At 44.8% G+C, this 25,598-nt stretch overlaps 1 protein-coding gene across 7 annotated transcripts in view; it reads right to left on the bottom strand.

Moving 5' to 3' along the window:
• Positions 1–25,598, bottom strand: part of KLHL5 (kelch like family member 5) — a 65,229-nt gene that overhangs the window by 24,975 nt on the left and 14,656 nt on the right. For 3 of the 7 annotated variants that reach the window (XM_069977525.1, XM_069977527.1, XM_069977528.1), the window contains exons 2-3: positions 4,764–4,946; positions 354–490 (exon numbers count right to left, since the gene is read on the bottom strand). In XM_069977525.1, coding sequence (XP_069833626.1) covers positions 354–490; positions 4,764–4,906 — 280 coding nt within the window. In that variant the 5' untranslated portion in view covers positions 4,907–4,946. Of the gene's footprint in view, positions 1–353; positions 491–4,763; positions 4,950–5,312; positions 5,551–17,281; positions 17,939–25,598 lie in introns of those variants that run through there. The other 4 variants (XM_069977529.1, XM_069977526.1, XM_069977523.1 and 1 more) reach the window with 3 other exon arrangements.

The following is a 25,598-nucleotide window of genomic DNA, read 5'->3' as shown; positions in this document are numbered from 1 at the left end:
CTTCCTGCAGAACATATGGCATCTGATAAGCACTGGAAGACTTGAGTTTTTTAAATAGAAGTAAATTAAAAATCTCTGGCACCAGTTGATGTGAAAGAAAAAAAAATTGTTGCTGGAGTACCCCTTTAATATGATCAATTTTCTTAATTTTTCCTATCTGGATACTAGTGATTATATTGGTGTTCATAGCAATCACAAACACACTTACAATGATATTCTATAAATGGTCCATTCTGCTCAGCAGCTGTTTTCAGCCTGGGGCCCATATATTCCCCAATCTAATTATATGCAATGGGAGACAATTCATTTGCACTGAGATTACATTCTTACAGAAGACCATACAAATATATTACCTGTGTACGAATACTGAACTAAGGCCCAAAGAGCATTTGGTTCAACACCTTCCATTTTAATTTCCTCCTGTTTGGCTTCTCTGACGTCACTGGTGAACATTGCAGCAAAGTAATCTGATACGGAGGACAGAACCAGCCTGAAAGGACATAATGAAGCTTTACATCTCACTTCTCAGTTATTCTTCACTATATAATAGTCCATTTCCTGATATATGATCGTTTCCTACAATAGTGATAGGATGTGCATTGCATGTCTGTGTATGACAACTGATTATAAATTAGAGAGGTACTCTGTCGGAAAAAAAAAAAATCTTTCAAATCAACTGGTGTCAGAAATGTATACAGATTTGTAATTTACTTCTATTTAAAAATCTCCAGTCTTCCAATACTTATCAGCTGCTGTATGTCCTGCAGGATTTACTACTGCTGTGGTAAGTTCTTGTCACGGACAGAGGTGGCAGCAGAGAGCACTGTGTCAATCTGAAAAGAATACATCACTTCCTGCAGGACATACAGCAGCTGATAAAGAATGGATATTTTCAAAAAGAAGTAAATTACAAATCTGTATAAATTTCTGACACCAGTTGATTTAAAAGATTTTTTTTTTCCGCTGGAGTACCCCTTTGAGCTGTTTTCAACTTAAAGAAGCAGTTCACAAAATTCTTTTATCTTTAGACATCACTTAAAGTATGATGGTTGTTAGACTTTTCACACGTCTGACGTTTTGATTTGTCATGTCTGGGTGCTGCGATATCCACCAATCACTAGAATGAGCAGGGGAAAGCTCTCAGCTCAGTGCTTCTCTCCCTGTTTCTCTCCTGATTGCAGGAGATGGGATACATACATTTATACAGGAGATAGGATCCATACATTTATACAGAGTTAATCTACTGAAGCGAGACTCAGTACTTACTCGCTATCTCTCTGATAACTCTCTTCTTGACCCTCTACAGTCCGGCTTCCGACCCCTTCACTCCACCGAAACTGCTCTCACCAAGGTGTCAAACGACCTCCTGAAGGCCAAGTCACAAGGAAACTACTCCTTGCTGATTCTCCTGGATCTCTCAGCAGCGTTTGACACTGTGGACCACCAGCTTCTCCTCTCCATGCTCAGCTCTCTTGGTCTTAAGGACTCTGTTCTCTCTTGGTTCTCTTCCTACCTCTCTGACCGCTCCTTCAGTGTATCCTTCTCGGGCTCTACTTCTTCTCCCTTACCTCTCTCTGTTGGGGTTCCCCAGGGATCAGTCCTGGGTCCCCTCCTCTTCTCCCTCTATACAGCCCCCATCAGACAGACCATCAGCAGGTTTGGTTTCCAATACCATCTTTATGCTGATGATACCCAGTTATATACCTCTTCCCACGACATCTCCCCTGTCTTCCTGCAAAATACAAGTGACTGCCTATCTGCTCTCTCTAACACTATGACCTCTCTGTTCCTCAAACTTAATCTCTCTAAAACTGAACTTCTTGTATTTCCTCCCTCTAACAAACCTAAACCCGACATTTCCCTCTCAGTCTGTGGTACTAGCATAACTCCTGTGCATCAGGCTCGATGTCTGGGGGTTATGCTAGACTCTGATCTATCCTTTACTCCCTATATCCAAGCTCTTACACGCTCCTGTCATCTACATCTCAAAAACATCTCCAGAATCCGTCCATTTCTCACCACTGACACTGCTCAGACTCTGACTGTCGCCCTGATCCATTCCCGTCTTGACTACTGTAACTCCCTACTAATCGGTCTTCCTTTCTCTAAGCTTTCCCCTCTCCAGTCTATCCTGAACGCAGCAGCCAGGCTCATCTTCCTCTCCAGCTGCTATACCGACGTCTTCTTTCTGTGCCAGTCACTGCACTGGTTACCCATTAAATATAGAACACAGTTCAAACTCCTAGCCCTCACCCATAAAGCTCTCCACAACTCTGCCCCTCCATACATCTCCTCCCTCATCTCCACCTACCATCCTTCCCGTGCTCTGCATTCTGCTAATGACCTCACACTAACCTCTTCTTTAATCAGAACTTCTCATTCCCGCCTCCAAGACTTCTCTCGTGCTGCACCAGTTCTCTGGAACTCTTTACCCAAAGACCTCAGACTTATTTCCAACATCCCCAGTTTTAAGCGTGCCCTAAAGACCCATCTCTTCAGGCGTGCTTATAACATTTCGTAATCTCGTCTGCCTTTGCTATCCCTTCTCCATCCTCTCTATAACTTCTTCGGTGCTAGTTACACTGTCCTTGTCATCTGAGGTTAGAAAATGGCTTGTGACTGGCTTGCCCAGCCGCCTATAGGCACTTAGAGAATCCATGTACAATGACTGGAACATTGACAAATAAAGCACTTGTTGCCTCTCGTGTTACTCCCAGTCATCCTAGCCTGTAAGCTCTTGAGAGCAGGTCACTAATTTGTTGTTGTAATTTATTCATTGTATAATTTAATATATAACCTGTAATGTATTTATATATATTTAAATAAGCGCTGCGGAATCTGTTGGCGCTATACAAATAAATATTATTATTATTATTATTATTATTATTACTTCTCCCTGATTTTAAGGTGTTTTTTTTCAGATGGCAGTAACACTTCTGATTACCTTCTTGGTATAATTTTAGAGAAGTAAGAGCTCAGATTTCTTGATGCAGAGCTCTAAATTCTATGTGTATCAATAGCGTATGCCATCACGTTATGATGGGTGAGAAGGTTGACCTCTAGGACCCCTACCAACCCCAAGTATGGAGAAGACAAAGTGCAGGTCTTGTACTGCATTTTCCCATTCATCCGCCTTCCAAGCTACCTGCAGCCCAGCCTTATCCACACTGCAGGGCCCTGAACAGGTTGGGGCCACAGTGCAAGGTAAGAATAGTAAACAGGAGGCCACACTTTACCAATGCTGCCTTCCCTTCAATCTTAAGATCAAACACAGTTCAGAGGTCCTACTCCATCAATGATAAAATGATGCCATACCTTATCTATATGAGATAAGCACACCCTTTACCCAGAAATACAAACACAAAACTGCTTAATTCCAAAAGTATTACAATTTAGCTCCATTCACTACAATAAAAAAGAGCTGCAATACCACACCCAAGCTGAGGAAAGGAGTGGCGCTGTTTTTGGAAGAAATCAGCAATGGTTACTGTAATCCTGGATAACAGCTATGTCTATGCAGCGGCTTTTGAGTTCTGTATAAAAAAAAGAAAAAAAAAAAAAGAACTGTGCTCCCTCCCTTAAAAGGATTTTAATCTATTTGAATTAAAAGATCAAAGCTAACTTCCTGCTGGCTTCATTTGAAAAGGAACAGAATTAGTTTTTTATAGCTATAGTGATGCAATATTCTATATACTCTTAACATCAATGAAAAGGAGACAAAAGGCAAGCATATTATGGAAACAGCACAATACACTGCCATATGGGAAGAGTAAGGCAAAATGACTAATTAACTATTTCTTATCTCATGTCATCCTCATTTCTTCGTAGATTGTAAGCTCTTGTGAACAAGGCCCTCACTCCCTGTGTTAATTGATCTTTGGTTTGTTACTACTGTGTTTCCCTGAAAATAAGTCTGTGTTTTGTATTAATTTCTGCTCCCAAAGATGCGCTAGGTCTTACTTTCAGGGGACGTCTTTTTGCATGAAGATGAATTCACATTTATTGTTGAACAAAAAAACAAACAAACATTATATACTGTACAGTATGGAGACAGCAACAACCTCCCACAGCAGTTCCTGGACCACTTGTAACGCAGGGATAGCGTGTACGGTATGGGTGCTTCCAGCCACCAGGGGGAGCTCACCCCAGCACACTGGTACAGCACAGCAGGGACAGAGTAGGGTATGGCGGCAGGTGACGGGATAACAGCAGACTGTGTGCAGCCTTACATCTGGTGGACAGGGATGGCAGCAGGCGACAGGCCTCTTGATGCCTTACTTGCACATTTACAAGTGACAGCTGCAAAATGGAACATTGGGTTTGGAGGCAGGTGACGGTCTTCATGTCCTGCATGCTACTCTGCAACGGACGGTGAAGGTAAGGAACACAGCTGCATGCCCTGGTGTTCTGTTCGGTGGGCATACTTCCAAACACAAAAGTTTGCCAGCTCTTACTTTCAGGGAGGCCTTATATTTAGCAATACAGCAAAACCTCTACTAGGCCTTATTCTCAGGGGATGTCTTATTTTTGGGGAAACTGGATATATAAATGTCTATGATTTTATCTGTATATGTCCCTTCTGTGTTGTGCACTTCAGTGGAATATATAATATATATTATTCCTTTGAATCTACTTCTAATAATATAAAGCACATCAGACATCTGTACAAGACCATAATCTATCCATTAGCGTGCATTAAGCCTTATTGTTAAAACGTTCCATATATAAAGTCATCTGTGTAAAATCTGCTATTATCAGCTTACCTGTGTGCGGGAATTCTCCGATCGCCAGCGATCAGGACAACATCACACAGCTGCTTGTGCCGCAAGTAGTTTTCCATCTTCTTGAAAGTCTGCTCAGCATGGTTGAGGGACTGGAAGAACTCATCTGGGGCACAGGACTCCATTGTATGGCAGGAAGATAACGTTTGGCTGCTGTTTGAGGTCCTGCTGGCAAGAAAAGAAAGATCTCAATTGGAATTAAAAGAAAGCTATATTTAGTAGGCCGGTTAAACAGTTTGATGAAAAATCATAATAAAAAGGAAGAATGTCATATTTTATGCATTACTGTGGAATTTAGTCTGATCCTGTCTGGATGGAAAAATGGAGCTGAAATTGGAGTTCATATATAATGTAAGTATGTTACCATACCCACCCTTTACAATTATTCTATATACAGTACATGGCACAAAGTTTCCTCAAAGTGTCTATATATCCTATATTAAGAAGAAGAGGTCTATATATCCAAACAGGGTTATGCACAAACAGACACATCCTATGCAAACAGAACCCATCAGAAATAGGTATATTCACATCATGCTGGCTCAGTAGTTCGCTTTGCTGCACAGGTTCTTCATTTGACTTGGTTTATTGTCCCTGTGTTTGTGTGGGTTTCCTCCAAATTCTTTGCTTTATTCCCACATCCTAAAAAGATACAGAAAGGCTGACTGGCGTCCTATGCAATTGGCCCGTGTGTATCCGGGATAGGAAATTAGGATTGTGAGATCGACTAAAGACAGAGGCTTATTAGATCTCACCGATTGATCCGATTTAAAGGACCTTTATACAGCTTGATCATCATGTGGCCAGGGCTGCACAAATGGCTACTGGATCATTCAAGCAGCACTCCACTTACAAAGTAGTTGTACCTGTTCGGCGGATATGATATATAGAATCTAAAATTCACAAATAAAAATAGCCTTCACTATGGCCGTAAATCCAGTACTGATCTCCAGGTAGACGTTCTATCCAGGTTGAGGTTTGTTAGGTTCCACTGGCTGTATCCCCTCCGAGATCGCTTAAAAAGAAACTAGCAATCCTGCTAGCTTCTTTTCACACTATCCCAGAGGGGATACAGGTAGTGGAACCTGACAAACCTCAACCTTGATAGAACGTCTACCTGGAGATCAGTACTGGATATACGGCCATAGTGTAGGGCTTTTTCAACAGTCTTTTTCAGATTCTATATATCATATGCGTGGAACAGGTACAAATACTTTGTTTTTTGTTGGTACCATTATTGAGATATTCAGGTGATCCCATCTAGTTCACACAGACAGCGCTTGAGTACACACCCACTAGTTTTCACTCTAATCTCTGTATAGTGCTGTGGAATATGCCCATGCTAAATAAACATAAATAAAATATTCAAAGTATTGTGTAATTTGATCCAGTCTTTCCGATTATTGATGAGGAAGCCCCTCCACTCAGCTGAGTGCACTGTAAATGCCTGAAAATTTCCAATGGGAGTACTGTACCACATCCTAATAAATCAATGGGTGCTAATGGTTTACCAATCATGACCGTACTTGTATGTCCTGTGGGTTATAGAATATATTGGCTTAGTATGTGCAGCCTGTACTAAACTGTAAATGGGGAACTGAGAACTATAAAAATAACAAAATGACATTGGAGTTAGGACAACCAGGTCTATATAATTGTACTGTATACATTTCTAATTTTTATATATATATTGACCACAAGGCCTCCTTAACCCCTTCCCTCCCAGGCTAATTTTCGTTTTTGCTTTTCGTTTTTTCCTCCTCGTGTTTAAAAGGCCATAGCACTTGCATTTTTCACCTACAGACCCACATTTTTTGCGCCACTAATTGCACTTTGCAATGACAGACTTAATTTTTGCATAAAACATGCTGCAAAACCAGAAAAAAAAAATTATATGTGCAGTGAAATTGAAAATAAAATGCAATATTTTTTTATTTGGGGTGGTTTTGTGTTTACACCAGTCGCCCTATGGTAAAACTGACATGTTATATATGTTCATCAAGTTAGTACAATTAAAATGATAGGCAACAGCTTTAAAAAAAAAATGTTCCTTAAAATCTATTACCGTCATTATAACGCTTTTATTTTTTGGTCTATGGGGAGGTGTTAGGTTTCATTTTTTGCGCCATGATCTGTACTTTCTATTGATACCTTACTTGCATATATGCAACTTTTTGATAATTTTTAATCACAATTGTTTTGGAGTTTGGTGTGATTTTTTTTTTTTATCAATAAAACATTTTTTTTTTACATACACATTAATTAGAAGTTCCCCTGGGGGACTTCTAATACAATTAGGGTCATTCAGACACTAAGTCCCGGCCCAGTCAGTACAACGGATTCCCCTCCGCGATCACATTGCAGGGTGGGGGGAATCCAGCCACTAGACACCAGGGATGGGGACTATAGGAGGAGTTTTTACTCACCGTAAACTCTCTTTCTCGTAGTCTTCATTGGGGGACACAGACACCGTGGGTATAGGCTGCTGCCACTAGGAGGCTGACACTAAGAAAAAACAAAACAAGTCGGCCCCTCCCAGCAGGCTATACCCGCCCACTGGCACTGAGCTAATTCAGTAGTGAAAAAGCAGTAGGAGGAGCCGAAACAACCATAAAGAAAAAACAGTCCACACTCAAAATCTGAAAAAAACACAGGCCAACAGGCAACCTTAATCAGACAACAGAGGGTGGGTGCTGTGTCCCCCAATGAAGACTACGAGAAAGAGAGTTTACGGTGAGTAAAAACTCCTCCTTTCTCGTGCGTCTTATTGGGGGACACAGACACCGTGGGACGTCCAAAAGCAGTCCCTTGGGTGGGAAGAGACAGAGTGGAGCTAAGAAGAGGAAGAAGCCACTGCTGCCTGCAAGACCATGCGGCCCAGACTCGCATCGGCCGATGCAAACGTGTCCACACGGTAAAACCTAGAAAAGGTGTGCAGCGAGGACCACGTGGCGGCCTTACAGAGTTGAAGAGCTGAGGCCCCATGACGAATGGCCCAGGAAGCCCCAACCGAACGAGTCGAGTGAGCTGCAATCCGGAACGGGGGCGACTTACCCTTACTCCGGTAAGCCTGAGCGATGGCGGAGCGGACCCAGCGAGCCAGGGTCGCCTTAGACGCTGCTGACCCCTTTCGAGGACCCTCAGGGATGACAAAGAGTGAGTCCGAGTGTCGAAGAGACTTTGTCCTGGAGAGATAGATGCGCAGGGCGCGAACCACATCCAGCTTGTGGAGCGCGCGCTCCCTTGGATGAGAGGGGGCCGGGCAGAAAGAGGGAAGAACAATATCTTCGTTGAGGTGGAAAGGCGAAACCACCTTGGGCTGAAAAGAAGCCACGGGCCTAAGTACCGCCTTGTCCTGGTGCAACACCAGCAGGGGAGGACGGCAAGAAAGGGCTGCCAATTCCGAAATCCTCCGGACAGACGTAACCGCCACCAGGAAAGCCACCTTAAAGGACAAGATGGCCAAAGGCACTTCCCGGAGGGGCTCAAACGGAGGGGACTGCATAGCATCCAGGACGAGATTCAGATCCCACGGGGGAACTGGGTGCCGATAAGGAGGTGCAATGCGCGCCACTCCTTGGAGAAAAGTCCTGACTTGAGGAACTGACGCCAATGGTCTCTGGAAAAAAACTGAAAGGGCAGAAACCTGGCCCTTAAGAGAGCTCAGAGCTAAGCCTGCGTCCAGACCTGCCTGGAGGAAGGCCAGGAGTTGCGCCAGAGAAAAGGGAAGTGGAGGCGCAGAACAGGCCTCACAGTGACGGAGGAAAGCCTTCCAACAACGATAATAAATCCTTGCCGATGCAGGCTTCCGGGCCCTGATCATGGTCCTAATGACCGCATCAGAGAAACCACGTGATTTCAGAATCCAGGTTTCAACAGCCACGCCGTCAAACGTAGCGTGGCTAAACGCGGGTGGCAGAGCGGACCTTGAGTGAGAAGATCCGGTCGGTCTGGTAGACGCCAGGGGACGTCGGCGCGAGGTTCACGAGATCCGTGTACCAGGCGCGCCGTGGCCAGTCCGGGGCCACGAGGATTACCGGAAGTCCTTCCGACTTTATCTTTCTCACCACCCGCGGCAGAAGCGGGAGAGGAGGAAAGATGTAAGGGAGGCTGAACCGACGCCAGGGAATCACCAAGGCGTCCGAGGCCAGAGCCAGAGGGTCCCTCGTCCGGCAGACGAACTTCGGCAGTCTGTGGTTGAAGCGAGACGCCATCAGATCCACATCCGGTGTCCCCCACCTGCGACAGATCTGGGAGAACACCTCGGGATGCAGGGTCCATTCCCCTGGATCCACCCGTGCACGACTCAGATAGTCGGCCATCCAGTTGTCCACACCCGGAATGTGAACAGCGGACAAGGCAAGCACGGTTTCCTCCGCCCAGGAGAGGATCAGCGCCACTTCCATCATGGCGGCCTTGCTGCGGGTCCCGCCCTGATGATTCACATAAGCCACTGCAGTGGCGTTGTCTGTCTGCACCCGAACGGGGAGACCGTGGAGCTGTGTCTGCCAGTGCAGAAGGGAGAGCCGAATCGCCCGCAGTTCGAGGATGTTGATGGGGAGGCAAGCTTCCTTGGCCGACCAGGTTCCCTGAACCGTCAGATCGTTCCAAACCCCTCCCCAGCCCCGCAGGCTGGCATCGGTGGTCACAATCTGCCAATGAACGGGAAGGAAGGAGCGACCCAGAGAGAGGCTCGGAGACCGCAACCACCACTGAAGGTCTTGGCGGAGGCGAGCCGGTAGTTTCACCCTCCGATCTAGAGAGGGGAGTGACCTGTCCCACCGTGACAGCAGGAAGAGCTGCAGGGGGCGGGAATGAAACTGGGCAAAAGGGATCGCCTCCATAGACGCCACCATCTTCCCCAGAACCCTCATACAGGAACGTATGGACACAGGGCGGTGGCTGCAAAGAGCTCTGATATTGGCCTGAAGGGACTGCAACTTGTCCTCTGGAAGGAAAACGCGGGCCTGTACTGAATCCAACCGCATCCCCAGAAAAACGATGGACTGGGCAGGGACCAGGGAGGACTTGGAACGGTTGAGCAGCCAACCGAAGCGGGAGAGCGTATCCAGGGTGATGTGGAGGCTCTCTAAATTCTGGTCCTTGGATGGGGCTTTGACGAGTATGTCGTCCAAGTAAGGAGTTACTGAGACACCTCGAGCCCGAAGAAGAGCCATGACAGCCGCCATGGTCTTCGTGAAAACCCGCGGAGCCGAAGCCAGGCCGAACGGAAGAGCCACAAACTGATAATGCTCTTCCCCTACTGCAAAACGCAGGAAACGTTGATGAGGAGGATAAATCGGCACGTGAAGATACGCGTCCTGAATATCCACCGAAGAAAGAAACTCGCCTGGCTCCAGAGATGCGATCACAGAACGCAGGGACTCCATCCGGAAGTGAGATAGTCGGACGTGACGATTCAGACGCTTGAGGTCTAGAATTGGACGCACCGAACCGTCCCTCTTCGGAACCACGAATAGGTTCGAATAGAACCCGCGGAACCGTTGAAGAGGAGGGACGCGAACAATCACTCCCTTCGAGAGGAGGGAAGGGATGGCCTGGAAAAAACCGTCCGCCAGGGCAGGGGACCTGGGAGGACGAGAAAGGAAAAAACGATCGCGGGGAACGGAAACAAACTCGATCTTGTAACCCTGTGAGATCAGTTCTCGCACCCAGGCGTCCTGAACATGAGCAAGCCAGACCTCCCGGAACAACAGGAGGCGGCCGCCCACCTGAGGAGATCCGGGTGGAGGAAAACCTTCAGGAGGAGGAGGGCTTGGAGGTGCCAGGCTTAAAGGGTGGGCGGGAGGCGGCAGATCGCGCCTGCCAGGAAGAACGGTTCTTAGAGAAACCGGACCTTTTGTTCTGAGGGGCCGCCGACTTTCCGGAGCGAGACGGCGGAAGCGACCGAAAGGAACGAAAGGAGCCTGGTTTGCGACGGGGATCCTGACGCTTGGGGCGCTGCTGGGGAAGATTGGTACTCTTCCCCCCCGTGGCATCGGAAATTATGTCATCCAGACGTTTCCCGAAGAGACGAGAGCCCGCAAAAGGAAGACTGGTGAGAGAACGCTTGGAAGCGTTGTCAGCCCGCCACTCCCGAAGCCACAAGGACCGGCGAATGGCTACAATATTGGCCGACGCAAAAGCCGAACAGGCTGCAGCGTCCAGAGAAGCCGAACAGAGGTACTGAGCCGCGTCCTGAACCTGTTGGGCGAGGTCGGCCAAGTCCTCGGCCGATACGCCAGATGTAAGGCCGTCCCTCAGTTGCTTAGCCCACACTGAAATGGACTTAGACACCCAAGTGGAAGCAAGTGTGGGAAGGAGAGAGGAGCCAGCGGCCTCAAAAGCTGACTTAGCTAAGGACTCAGTGCGTCTGTCAGTGGAATCCTTAAGAGACGACGCATTGTCCAGCGGAAGAGTCGTGACCTTGGTCAGCCGAGAGATCGGGGGATCCACAGAAGGTGGACCTGACCAGCGAGACACGAGGTCTTCGGGGAAAGGATAAAGAACCGACAAGTGTTTAGGCTTAGAGAAACGCTTGTCTGGGGTCTTCCAAAATTTGGAAAACAGGTCATCAAATTCCTTGTGACTGGGGAAAGTGCTGCGGACACGGTGGCCGCTTTTATGGAAAAAGACCTCATCAGCAGGCGATGGGTCCGGAGCATCCTTCAACTGGAAGGTATCGCGGACTGCGGCCACAAGGCTGTCCACAGTGGAAGCCGCGTGAGAAACATCTTCAGGATCAGAGTTGGAAACCGACTCTGAATCCGACAGATCTCCTGGCGAATGGGATCGCCTGTTAGGAGAGAGATGCGTGGGGGCCAGGCTAGTTCCAGGGGAGCCAGAGGAAGAGCGAGAAGAGGCACGGCGAGGACGCTTGTGGGAGCGGGCGCTGAAGAAGTAGCAGACAGGCGGTCGAGGGCGGCCGCCACAGACTGAGACAACTGAGCCATCTGCGACACTGACTGGCAGAGAGAGCGCGCCCAGGCCGGGGCAGACTCCTCAGACTCCGGTGGGGGGTCCTGAGTAGGGGACAAAGACGAACAGGACTGCATGGAGCAAGCAGCGCAGAGAGGCTGAGAGTGGCCAGAAGCAGATTTAGTGTTACAAGACGTACAGAAATAGTAGGTAACAGAGGAAGGAGGAGGATGCTGGCGGCGTGTGGATTCAGATCTTGAGTCAGACATAATGAAAAAAATAAATATATATATCTATATTAGTAAAACCAGCCAGCTAGTGAATTCCTTCAGGCAGGCAGCTGTTGGAGACTAAGAAGTAACCAAAAAGCCTGCAGAATAACAGAAAAACATACAGTGAAAAACTCAGGACAGTAATAGAAAAAACAACCAGGCATAAGAGTCCCAGAGAGGCCTTACCAGACAAATCCGGACAAAAAAAGGCCGAGGTCCGGTCAGGGCACAGGACGGCTGCTGAGGGCAAGATGAGCAGAAGAAGCTGGCCAGGAACGGCAGGCTGGGGGCTGTAGTCCCACAGAATGAGGGCTCTTGCGACCGGGGAGCTGCAGTCTGCTGTACCGACCGGGCTGCACAGGAGCGCGTCACGAGCGGAGTGACGCGTCACGTGCGTGCGTGGTGACGTCAGGCGTCGGCCCGCGCGGGAGAGAAGACCGCGCGCGGGAAATACAAAAAAAGACCGGGAAGAGCGGCGTGCGGACAGAGGAGGCCGCGAAACCGGAAGTCACGGGCCGGACCCCGGAAGTCGCGGCCCGTAGGAGAAGAGGAGGCCCCGCACCCGGCACCTACAAGACCGGCATCCCAGGACCCGACTCCCGCATGCGGTGACGGTAGTAAGACCGGAACGCCGCAAGAGGATGCGGGGGACACGGGAGCCGGAAGCGCATGTGAGGGGCCGCCGTAGGGGGCGGCGGGAGAGGGCGGCGGGCGGGGGCGGCGTCCGCTGGAGGGGACCGGGGGACCCGTACAACCCACGGGAGGGAGGGAAGAGAGAGCCGGGGAGGAACTACTTACCCCTCTGAAGCCCATAGGATCTTCTGCCGGCACTGTGCCGCGCTGCCGCGCGCAGCTTTGGGGGGCTGGGCGGGCAGGGGCTGGCGGAGCAAGTCCGCATAAGGAGCAAACAGACAGCAGGGCTAGTCTGTGTCCTGGGCGCTGGGTCCGGCCGGTGGCAACCTAGGGTAAACAGCCCCTTTCCAGTTAGGGTCTGTGCCCTGGTTGCATGAGGGGGGGATCAGGGTGAGTCTTTAAATGACCCACCGTGCCCCGACCTGTAAAAAGAAAGAGTTAAATTTACAGAAAAAAACACAAGCAGAAACTGGTCTGGAGCAACCAGACCTGCGTCTGCCTCCTACTGACACTAAGCTAAACTGAATTAGCTCAGTGCCAGTGGGCGGGTATAGCCTGCTGGGAGGGGCCGACTTGTTTTGTTTTTTCTTAGTGTCAGCCTCCTAGTGGCAGCAGCCTATACCCACGGTGTCTGTGTCCCCCAATAAGACGCACGAGAAAAAGGACATTTAAAGGATATCTGACAGTTGCATTTAACTGTCCTAATTAGCGGGTGCCGCGGTTGGCCGCACCTGCTAACAGTCGCGGTCCCGGGCTGCAGAAAGCAGCTGGGATCGCAGTGGTTTAGAGCAGGGTTGTGGTGCGACCCCTCTGAACCTTCCCACCCGCAGCAGGACGTGCTGCTACATCCTTCTGCGGAAAAACATGGCTACTTCCTTTCAGAAACAGCACCACACCTATCCTTACTTTATTGTAGATTAGTTCCATTGAAGTGAGTGGAGCACAGTTGTAATACCACGCACAAACTGAGGGCAAGAGTGGTGCTATTTGTGGAAGGCGGCAGCCATGTATTTGTAACCCTGGATAGGGGTTGAGCACAGACTTTACAGTGAAGCTACATGCAATAGGTCGGAAAAACGACTTTACATATACTACAGGTAAAGAAATTTAGCAAAACACCTTATTTCTTCACGTAGGAGGATTCATAGATATGGCACAATTCTATTTCAAAGATCAATCCTCAATCTCCCACTCATCCAGAATAAATAGATACAATACAATGGGTTTATAAATAGATGTCCTCAATCACAGAGAAAACACAGACAACCCATACTTGGTCATATCCAAAAATATCTCTGAAAACATTGTAAACAACAATCGCCTGTGTTTTAGGAGATCATTGTGGATAACAGAAATAGTGGAAGCTTTTATTCTGTTCTATTCCACAACAGGAATGGCAGGACAATAAGTGGTACTGCTAATTGTATTGGCACACCTTTTTATAGATCATCCGCTATATTATTATAGAACATATTATATGTACAGATGTACCTTGCCTACAATCTATCTGGTTGAAGGACACTGCCACAATTGTGTACAATAGAAAAAAATGTAAATATTGCGTCGAGTTACTATACAACTACAGAGAGCAATAGGAGGGCTATAGATGGGAGATTTGGGAAGAAAGGTAATGGGAGCTGGCTAATAGACATACACATAGAAAACAGAATTCTCAGATGTTTTTAGCTGATGAATCACACTGATATTACAGGTTTGCCAAACCTTATTAACGGTGTTGTCTTATCACTGATATATACATTAACCCCAGTTATAGCTGTATTCCTCCAAAACAGATCTACACTTGTCCTCAGGTGGTGTGTAATATTACAATAATTTTGCTAATACATTGCGTTAAAAAAGTTATATTACTTTGTAATATCATTAGAAAAAAATATATTGTTTTTTATTTCCATATTCACTTCTATTTATACATCTACGCAACATGCTTCACGGCTCCCTCTGCTGCCCCCTAGATCCTGCTCTGTATATAGCGCTAGAACATAGTAAGAGATTGGGAACTACAGGGCTAAGGGCCTTGCGGTTCCCGATACCAACGTTGCAGAAGAAGAGCAGGGTCGCCCCTTACTGCTGCCACTAAATAGAAGTGTATATGTAAATAAAAGCAATCCTTTTTACTATACTTTTAATTTACTTTGTAATAATATTACAGAGTAATATTACAAAGCAGTATATTGAAAAGTAATTTTTAGTCTCCGGAGTACCCCTTTAAAGAGAATCTGTCAGCTGATATTCACTTTCTAAACTGCTAACAATGTTAGAGCAAGGAGACACATGGTACCGTCCATAGATCAGACTGTGCTTCCACAACCTAGAAAAAGGTTTTAATTCTCTGATGCAAAGTGTCAAAGAAGCATTCCCAGTATCTTAAAGTGCTGAAGGTTGGAACACTTCCATGTTTCGGCCTTATAGCTCTGTTCCTGTGGTGAGGAGGTGAGGGAAAGTGAGAAGGCGTTATAGCTGTCTGCACTTTAGGGACGATCCTCAGATCATCCACCAGCCCCTCCCGCAGCTCCCCATGGCCCCTCTTGCTGTTCCCAGCTTTTGGCCAATAAAGTCAGTGGTGATCAAGATTAAGATTTTTCAACATGTTGGCTGATCATGGATTTTTAACATACGCTATTACACCAAACGATTATAATCCGGATCGGGCAGTAATCGGCTAAGTACAGCCGATAATCGTTTGGTGTAATAGGACCTTAACGTGTCTGATCAGATCTCACATAAGATCTACTGTGTTTAATACCGGCCATAAATGACACATGAACATCATATCTGTACTATGAAAGACGGAGGTTAGGTCTGAAGAATCACGTATTCCTGTACACCATGTTGATGGCCAGGTGCCATGTGTGTCATTTAACCGGGGGGGGGGGGACACTTAGTAGGACAAGTTGGCGGAGGGAATGTGATGTTTTGGACAACACTATGATACATGGAATCTTGCATTCATGCAGATTTTTTTTTTTTTTTTTTGACACGTCATCTACCTTAACATTAAAACAGAGTAAGAAGACCACTTCATGTGGTCTTATTGGCATCTAGATAATGTCCCTACCACGCTGCAAAAATTATTCAGGAATGATTTGAAGAACATGACCATCCAAGGTTAATCCAATCGAGTCTTTGGGGAAAAAAAAGTAAATTCTTGGTGACCCATCTTACAACTCAGTGGTCTTCAATGTCTCTGGGAGTTCAATGCTCGACAGGTGAAGCCTGTTTTGGTAGAACCAGTAGGTTCTACACAATGTTAGTTTTCAAGTTATGATTGAGCAGTTTATAAATGCGCTTGTGTTAATAAAGAGGATTCAGAAACAGGGGAACACTTACTAGACCTGTTTCATACTTTCACCCCACTTACTCCCTATACGTTCCCAGTCACTATAACATAAGCCTCCGGGCATCATTTTATAGCCTATGATCTTTAGCTAAAAAGAGACAATGGAATAAATGCACATTCCAACTAGAAAACAAACAAACCACAGGACAGAGTAAATTCCACCTCAAAGTCGCTAAGAATTTTAGGTGATTTCATTACATGCCGGTAATGATATTTTCCTGCTGAGATTCTATGAATACATCTAGGAAAGTATATAGTGCCAACCACAACAAAAATACCTAATAAGATGGAGTGTTAAAAAGTCTCGCCTGTATACTGCTTATGCCACCTAGAGATGTGTTACTCCTCAGCCTTATTGTCAGGATCACCCTGATGTTACACTTTATGGGGGCCTAGTCACATTTAAAAAATGTAGTTTATTAAGGAGGTATCATGTTATAGTGCAGCCTGATTCACACACACACACACATATACATATATATATATATATATATATATATATATATATATATATATATATATATATTTTGGTGCCAGGATAAATTGTCATTTATTCATGTAAATCTCTGCTCATTCTGTGCTAAGTAGTCAAGTAGGCGGTCCCACTCAGTGATTGACAGATTTCTAAATATGCACACTAAAGGCCCTATATGCCTTCAATAACAATCTCGTGCCCGTCCTCCCCACATACAGGAGCATTTGTCACCTGTGTTGTCTATGGGGTGAGGTAAGCAGCAGCGAGAGCGCTCTCGCTGAGGCATCTCTCTTTCTGAGCTATCATCTGTCGGTGGTTGATCACGGAGGGCCAATACACCATAGATTAATATGGTGTATGGGCCAACGTAAGTCTAAGGTCTATGGCCATGTGACAAGTTCCCTTTAATATCAGTTCCAAAAACTGCAGTGGACAATAAATACATTAATAGTAGATATAAATGATCTTATGGTGCATATTGCTGGCCAACGTACCCCCAAATACTGCACTGCAGAAATACTGACTTATGGGTGATTGTCTGTGAATAAGAACAAAAATGATGATTCCTCATAAACCCTGTTTCCAAATATTGCCGTGTCCCTCAGATGGTGGTTCTCTTCAGTTTGTGTCCTCCCAAAAACTTTAGTGTCAAGAAATCACACACACATATATATATATATATATATATATATATATATATATATATATATATATATATATATATATATATATTACACACACACACATGGATCTATCAAGACTTCCAGGTTATGGAATAAAATACAAATGTTCACTCCCTTTGAGAGATAGACTATATGGCTAATAACCGAAATGATATTCTGACCTGCAGGAACTGCTTTCGGAGTCAATGTCTTCCTCGCTGCCTCCTCCATCTTCAGGTTCTGGTTTGTTAAGCCAATGTCCTGCTTCCGAGGCACCTGCTGAAAGTTCAGCGGTGTTCTGCTCAGATGAAGATGCCATGGTGCAAGGAAGCAAATTTTGGAAGCCCTGACTGCTGCTGCTTCTTCTGTATTCTACTGACTGCAAGGGCAGAGGGAGGTTACCGGAGTCCAAAAACTTTCTGTCCCCGGCCACAGGGCTCTGATCGCCTCCTACAAAGTCTCCTTGCTGGACAGCGTTGACAGGTGCTGCCTGGTGACCAAACCACCTCCATCTGATTTTTAGTATCTGCTTCACATCAAAGTCTTTGCGGTTGCCAGACATTCTCTTAAAGAGCAAATGATTGTCTAGGCAACTAGGGGAGGAAGAATAAAAAAAAAAAAATACACGTCGCACACCAAAGATCTACATATTCAACCTGATAGAATGAAGGGACCAGCTGCAGACGAACACAGGATCTGAAGACAATGGGAAGATTCCTTTCCTTGGATGCTCGATATTAATCATTATCACTTGATGTCATGCAGATGCCCTGTAAGGAGATGCAGTCTATATGCCTCCAGTGTGAAAACAGAAAAAGCACAGCACTTTCCACCGCATTCTTCCTGTGTCTGTGACTATTTGCTTTCAAAAGACACTGACAGCGTTCATTAAAGTCTTTCAGATGCTCAACACCTCCCCCTTCCCCATCTCCACAAATGACAGCACCATTCACATGCTGCATCTTCTGAGGCCACAAAAAGCTCAAATGCACCAACAATTAGGTTCTGGAAAGGAGAACGAGCACATGTAGCTGGTGTTCTCAGAGCCGGACAGACTTGTTTACATCTAATGGACGGTTAATTAATATTTCAGTCTAATGGACCAGATCAATATGTTATTCAGTTCTACAACCAACTAGATGTTCGGAAACTATAGACTAGTGAAGGCCACAGTGCAGAACAGTAGCCAGGAAGAAGAGTCAAAAATCACTAAAATAAGGTGTAATGAAATGCCTACAAACAACACAATATAATTGTTACTTCAAATAAGTCATTTACTTGATCCAATAATAGTACAGTATATGTCGACTAAAGGAGAATAAAGGATTCAAGGGACAGTACTCGAGTGCAGCAGAAGTCAAAGTCCAAGAAGCCAGAGGACAAGCCACCCAACAGGGACCCCACCCGGCTACATCTGGCTATATATCAGTCTTGCTGAACCTTTGATACAGTTGTACTTGCCACCTGAACTGAAGCAGTATCACATTATCCCAGCCTGGGAGTTGTATTTTGCAACAGCTGGATAGCAAAAGTTCCCTACACCTCCATTACATGTTATATGTTCAAGACAATTGTAGTGTGAATTGATTCAGGTATATACTCAGATTTCTCATTCCAAAATGTGCCAAGATGGGGGGCTACTGGAGTATGTGCACTGTATGTAAAGTTTTGCCCCAGGTGAAGGAAAGCCTGAAGACTCACTGCAGCAATGTCCATTAGTATATACACCCAGCTACTATAATATACAAAATGCCAGGGAAAAAGACTGTATATTATACACTTTAAAAAGAGTAAGGCCTCATTCACACATCCGCAATAACTGTCCGCATTTGCAGATATGAATTTTTTTTTAAAGATAGAAGCTATGCTGTAGGAGGACTTCCTGTCTAGAATGTAGTGGTCCATCAATTGTGGACCGTAATGGAGGCACAAACTCCAGTCCACAATCGTGCGGCCGTGATTACGGACAGCTTTGTGGATGTGTGAATGAGGCCTAAGGATTGAGGACGGCATTTGTCCAAGACCCGCAATACATATATTAAAAATAATAGCTCAGGGTGAATTATGAAGCAGTCAGGGTCATTTATATTACTGGTTTCTCTATATGGCATAAAGGGACTTTTTGGGTATGGTCAGGGTCCAGGGCACAGGTGCAACTGCATCTTGTATAACTTCCACATTTTTATGGAAGCATTAGCTACATGCAATGAAATAATTTTGTATATGACCTGGTGCCTTACATTCTCTCTGCTAAACAGCAAACTTTCCAGCTTCTTATATAGACCACTCTAAAAGAAGTATGTTGGTGAGGGCCGGGGCTGTGGGGTCGGTAAGCCGCAGCTCCGACTCCCACTCTGACTCCTGAATTTTATCAGGACCAACTCAGACTCCTGCTCCTTCATAAATGTCCAGTCATATACCAGGGGAGTTATTTATCACACTGGCTCAGCAGCTTCTCCCTAATGTCCTACATGATCCTGGGGCGACTTCTGAGGGAATAAAGGAATACTGTATATAAAGCAGCTTCTCCTGTGTGTGCAGTGGATGCAGCTAGTCTCCAGCCTCCATGTCCTGAACTACTCACAACTAGACTAGATGGAGCAGGTGGTCTTTTCCTGCTGACAGTCTTCTATGTTTCTAACTTAATATTCACCGTACACACAGAAACACTGCTAACAATGCCAGATACCTGTAATATAGATGTAAGCCATAGTGATATAGAGGGGGTCATACATAGTGATATAGAGGGGTCACACATAGTGATATAGAGGGGTCACTGTGAGTGTGGGGGCACGCCACAGCGCGCGCGCGCACACACACACACACAGCTTGCTGCAGCCATAGCATAAACACACACACACACAGCCTGCTGCAGCCATAGAACACTGAAGAAAAACACCACATTGAGGACTGAGGTTACTGCTACACTACTTATGTCTTCTTCTCCTCCTCCTCTATATTACACAGGATATCTTCATATTACACTGCTGCTCATATACAGTCATCCAGGAAGAGAACAGCACAGATCTCCCCACACACAATGGACTCTTCCAGCTCAGAAACAAACTGCCAAATAGTGACTGACAACTTTTCCCCGACCACCCTTATCTAATAGGGCCAGTGTCCTATTAGAATGTTGCTCATAATATATATTGATGAGCAAACTTATAAAATTCATCTCAAAACTCAATTTTAAATAGTTCTAAGATTTTTTTTAAAGCTAGAGTCTGAGTCGGTAAATTTTTTCCGACTCCAACTCAGACTCCAGCCAAAACTAGCTACAACTCCACGACTCCAACTCCGACTCCACAGCTCTGGTAATGGCTGAATGTTATTACAGCTAAACAGGTCTATCCACAATGCTATGTGACCATTAAAGGGAACCTTTCAGCAAGATTTAGGTCCTCAAACCATAACTAACCATTTATTCAGTGTGCAATAGGTTGGCAGTGATGTTCTTGTATATTATGTTTAATGCAACATAAAGCAGAAAAAGAACTTTAGAAACTATGAGCGGTATAATAGAATTACCTGTAAAGAGTTATTAGCAAGGAAGGGGGTGCTGGTCCCTCTCCGCATAGATCGGTGCCCCTCAGGCCGGCTTACATCATCACGTAACCGCATCTGCTATATTTTTAGATAAAGGTGAGGGCAGAGCTCCTACCTTTAACCTGCTGGAGCTGGCTATGGTCACACACCTCAGCCAAGAGCGAAACCAGCCTCTCAAGTGACCCTTGAGAGAAGAGATAACTCCTTCATGGCTCTATACAGTAGTCCGATTACCTACATTCTCTTTTCAGCAGAATATACAAGGCCGTCACTGCCAACCTGGATACAGGTTGCTGGTGGTTTGGTTGGGACCACTAACAGATTCCCAGTTTCCTTTAACAAAGAAACTGTTACAACCTATATGTTGGCAAACATTTTGGCTTCATCTCAACTTGCAACATATGAACTTAAAGTGTCCCTGTCGTTATAACTTTCAAACTCTAAATCAACAGTAGATGTGATATAAAGCAAGTTATAAAGCTTAAAGCAAGTTATCATGCCTTATAACAAATCTGTACTTATCTGAAATCCAGGTCCAGTCTCCTGAAGGCAGATTTTTAGTCTTGGGCTGGTTGAAAAAATAAAAAACAGACTAAACACATGAAGTCACAACAGTACAAAGAGTCGCGGCTCAATGTGTCCATCAATCATATGACTGCCTTCTCTGTGAACGCTCTGATGGCCTGGGTCCTGGGATACATAGGACTTCCTGTGTTTAGACTCTTTGAAGGAGGGGGAAAAAAAACACAACACAGGAAGTGCCGTGTTTTCCATGCTAACTACAGAAATTTAAATACAATAATAAATGTAAATTGCAAACTTGCTTTATATCACATTTATTGTTGAGCTAGAAGGTTGTAACACTGGGGCACTTAAAAAAAAAAAAAAAAAAAAAAAAAAAAAAAATTATATATATATATATTAGTTAGTGTGTGTGTGTGTGTGTGTGTGTGGGGGGGGGGTATATAACCATATGGGTATATTTTCCATGTGGGATGATGAGAAAATCTTTATGGCTATAATGGGCCTGAGGGTATATTTACATACAGAGCTTTCTGCATTACTTGTTCTTGCGGTTATCCATGCACGAAAAACCACATCAGCAACATTTTACTTATTGGGGATTGGAATATTTTTTAAAGTCTTATTCATACTGTATTTAATGATTAGCATGGTTTGTATGAAATTAAATTATTTTCATTAATAATAAAAATAAACAATAAAATAAAAAAGCAGCTAGTTACAGGTCTGGTGAAAATCGATATATATGAATTAGGCTAAATTACTGACTATATGAGTTGAGTGCTGAGCCATGTCAGGTGCAGAGGTTACGGCTGCCAAGGGTCCATTTGCTATATAAGAGGAGTGCTGTATTATAAATGGCACGAGACTCTTCTGGAGGCCCCACTGCACTTACATATATGTTACTGTATAAATCATCAGAAAGACGTGAGGAAGCATTTAGCTATGTAGTAAGAAAGTACAATTGTGCATGCTCATCACATACGGTAAATGTCAGGTTTCCTCTAAATGTTAATCATTTTAATGGTATTATGTGACATTATTGAGGTCAGAAGTTTTCCGCTATAATCAATATTCTTTCTGAGGGTAACGTCAGACTGTCCATTTGTCACTGGAAGGTTTTCTCACAGCAGGGGAAAAAAAAACAGCAAAGACTTCATAAAATATTTAAAAGAGATTCTGCTGAAGATGAAAATGACTACTCTGAAAAATTGTTTCCTTTGGTTTTGCGGTTTCTCATGAAAATATAAAGGCACTTATAAAAGAAAACATATATTCTCTAAAACACAAGAAAAACGCAGGCATGAACAATAACAGCTAAAAGGCTTTGTACATGTGAATGTATCCATCTAGCAATGCTTGCCTAAAAATAAATAAATTAAAGCTATGATATGAGTTGTATGAATCTGCCTTGTTATTTTTGGCAAAGCCGGGGCTATTAAATAATAAATAAAATAAAAAAAATTATACTAACTTACGGACGATCACCCAACACTGTCATTCCAATGGTACTTGGTCCATGTTGCTCACCACTTCTATGTGACAGCTTGACAAGAGGAGGCAGCTGCTCTGCCAATCACTGGCTACAGCCATGACCCCCAGCCCACGCCTCAGGCACTGACTGGCTGAGGAGGTATTTCTTAATGTTTGGAGGGGAACAGAAATTTTTTTAATAGCCCAGCCTGATCATTTGAATAGAAACAGTTGAACAACCTCTAACGATTTCCTTTGGACATACTTTTTGCATTCATTTTTTTCCCTTAACTACTACACATTACAAAGTTATATAACTTTGTAAAGCGTGTTAGTCATCTGCCTCGAGGCTTTCCGCCTCTCCTCCCCTCCCCCCAAAAGCCCCCCTGGAAGTAAATAAAAATACACTTACACATTTACTGTCGACCCGTCCTCTTCTCCCGCCGCCATTTTGTGATGATGTCGTCACAAGTGGGGGCGGGCCTGGTCTTCAGCTTCTTCTTTTATAATGAATGAAAGCGAAAAGGCTGCTGCTCTGATTGGCTGAGCAAGCTGAAAGCCATGTGATGCGTCGTTGTTTAACATCCCCCCCCCCAAACACCACTAAAATAATACCAAAATACTGTATATTAATATATACACTTTTTTTGTTGCGGTTTGTCTCTTCTATTAAAAGAATTTGATAGAAAAAGCCACCTACACACAACTGCCCATCTATACACAGACTGGGTGGGGCAGCGCCTGACACTTACCCCTCCTCCTCAAAATATGGTAATTTATATTTTATATATTTTCAACATGCCCACGCATGGGGCATGAAGAATTGAAGTGAACACACCTGAAACAATAACTGCAGAAGCAGCTATCTGACCATCAAGACTTATGCACAGGTCTAGTAATAACAGTATAATCATGCAGGAGACTGAGTGCCATATGGTTTCAGCAACTTTACTAACCAGCATGTTTACTGCAATGGATGGGAATGAAGTATAAGTGTATGTTCACACAGGACGGAAATGCTGTGGATTTTCCATCTTTTTCCGACTACAGTAGAGTTAAGCTGGCTATAAGACTCTATTACACCAAGCAATTATTGTCCGTATTTGGAAGTTTACCGGCCATTCAGGCTAATAATTGTTTGGTGTAATAGCACACATTCAAAGGCAATGATCAGCCAACATGCACAATGTTGGCTGATCGTTCTCTTTCAACATGTTCAAAAAATTAATGAGAGATGGAGGGAAACCTACTTCAGAGTAATCCACAGAGCAATTTATGTTTTCAATTTCCCAGCGTCTCTACACATTTTACTGCGTGTCCAAAATGCAACGAGAGTGCCACTGACCTTTGGCACGGCCTATGGTCCTGCCCAAAATCACAGGAGTATTGGCAACACATTATACTGTATATTAAAACACACTGGACAATTGAACTAAGAGCTGAACCACAGGCCCTGATTTTTCATTCTACTGACCCCACAGAAGAGGTATGTGTTCCGGTGAAAAATATTCCCATCATAATACATGTGGTTTTATTGGCGACCAAGAGGCGTCTGCTTAACCACTGTCTGCAACCAGACATCCCATCTACAATTAAATTGGTTAACCAGCTTAAAACCTTACTTGGTATTGACAGAGTGGAGAGACATAAAAAGGGAACATCAGTCTTTTTTAAGAAATGGAGGACAATTATTCAAAGTAACTACTCGGCCTCAGAAATTCCCCACATAGTAAGGCCATTTAGTTATACCACCTGGTACTTGAAGGCAGATACAGCTGGCTCTCTGAGTCTGCTACGATTACCTCCCCCCCAACTCACAGGGGATGCAAGCAACACCCATGTGCTGATACCTCCAGATCCTAACTGAACTATGGTAGTGCAGGAGGACTCAGTGGCGCTCTCACAGGGGAAGCATAGGACAATACATGTAGACTCCTTTTTATAACTTTTACTCATACACAGAAGGTCCCCCCTGCCTCATTTCCTTCTTGTGCCCCCCCCCCCCCCCACACAGGTTTCCTAATTCCCTTTATATGTGATTTATATGCAGAGTTTTTCCTATTATGGAGCTTCTTTCCCTTGTTGGGAAGTTAAACATGCAATGGATATGCGATAAGTGTATTTTATACTGATTTATTATACTCTTTATACTCTTTGCGCTGTTTGTCTGTTAATAACAAATAAATGTTCTAAAAAAACAAATAAAAAGAATTGTAAAAAAAAAAAAGAACGACAACAATTGCGACAATCTGATGGCCGTTGCCCCGCGTAATGGGAACGGCGGCAGCAGACCGCTTGTATCTTCTATGGGCCGCCTGAACATTCTAAAGATTGTTCAAGCAGCCCCTACCACAGCTCCTTGTGGCCCCCCGCTCACTTTTGGTGCATGTAATATCACCGATAGTGCTCACTTGCTCCTTAGGCCCCTTCAATAGTTGATAGCTGTTAGCCGACAGTTATCTCTCCCATCAGGCCGCCGTGGCTTATCTGTCCCATCACACCCAACCCCTATCTCCACTCACATCATCTAACAGTGGACCGCTGGAAGAGACCCATACACCCTACACCGATGGCAGAACCCGCTGCGAGCCATACTTACAGGCCAAAGAAGTATAAGGTATATGGGGGACCTCAAGAAATTTCATCCTCTGAAGTCACCAAACGGAAAAAGAAGTATTACACAATAGCTATGTGTAGAGAAGAGCTGTGTCCTGCACAGACGGATAGAGAGATATAATTCCTATCAGATTGTTCTGTCAGCAGAGGTGTCACGCTCCGTCACTTGCCAACACACATGGTGTAAGACCACTTTGCCTAAAGTTCTTTTATTGCTCCTCATCTGGAGCATTACCGCTGTAGGATACTCGATATCGCCAGAGCCATAAAGGGGATATATTTGACACCCTGGAAAAACAAACTTCATAAAGGACTATTAACTTGTTTTTCCATTTTAAG

This window comes from Dendropsophus ebraccatus, chromosome 7, assembly GCF_027789765.1.
Source record: "Dendropsophus ebraccatus isolate aDenEbr1 chromosome 7, aDenEbr1.pat, whole genome shotgun sequence".
In the NCBI taxonomy this organism is placed as follows: domain Eukaryota; kingdom Metazoa; phylum Chordata; class Amphibia; order Anura; family Hylidae; genus Dendropsophus; species Dendropsophus ebraccatus.
This window is presented reverse-complemented; position numbering and strand designations above follow the sequence as displayed.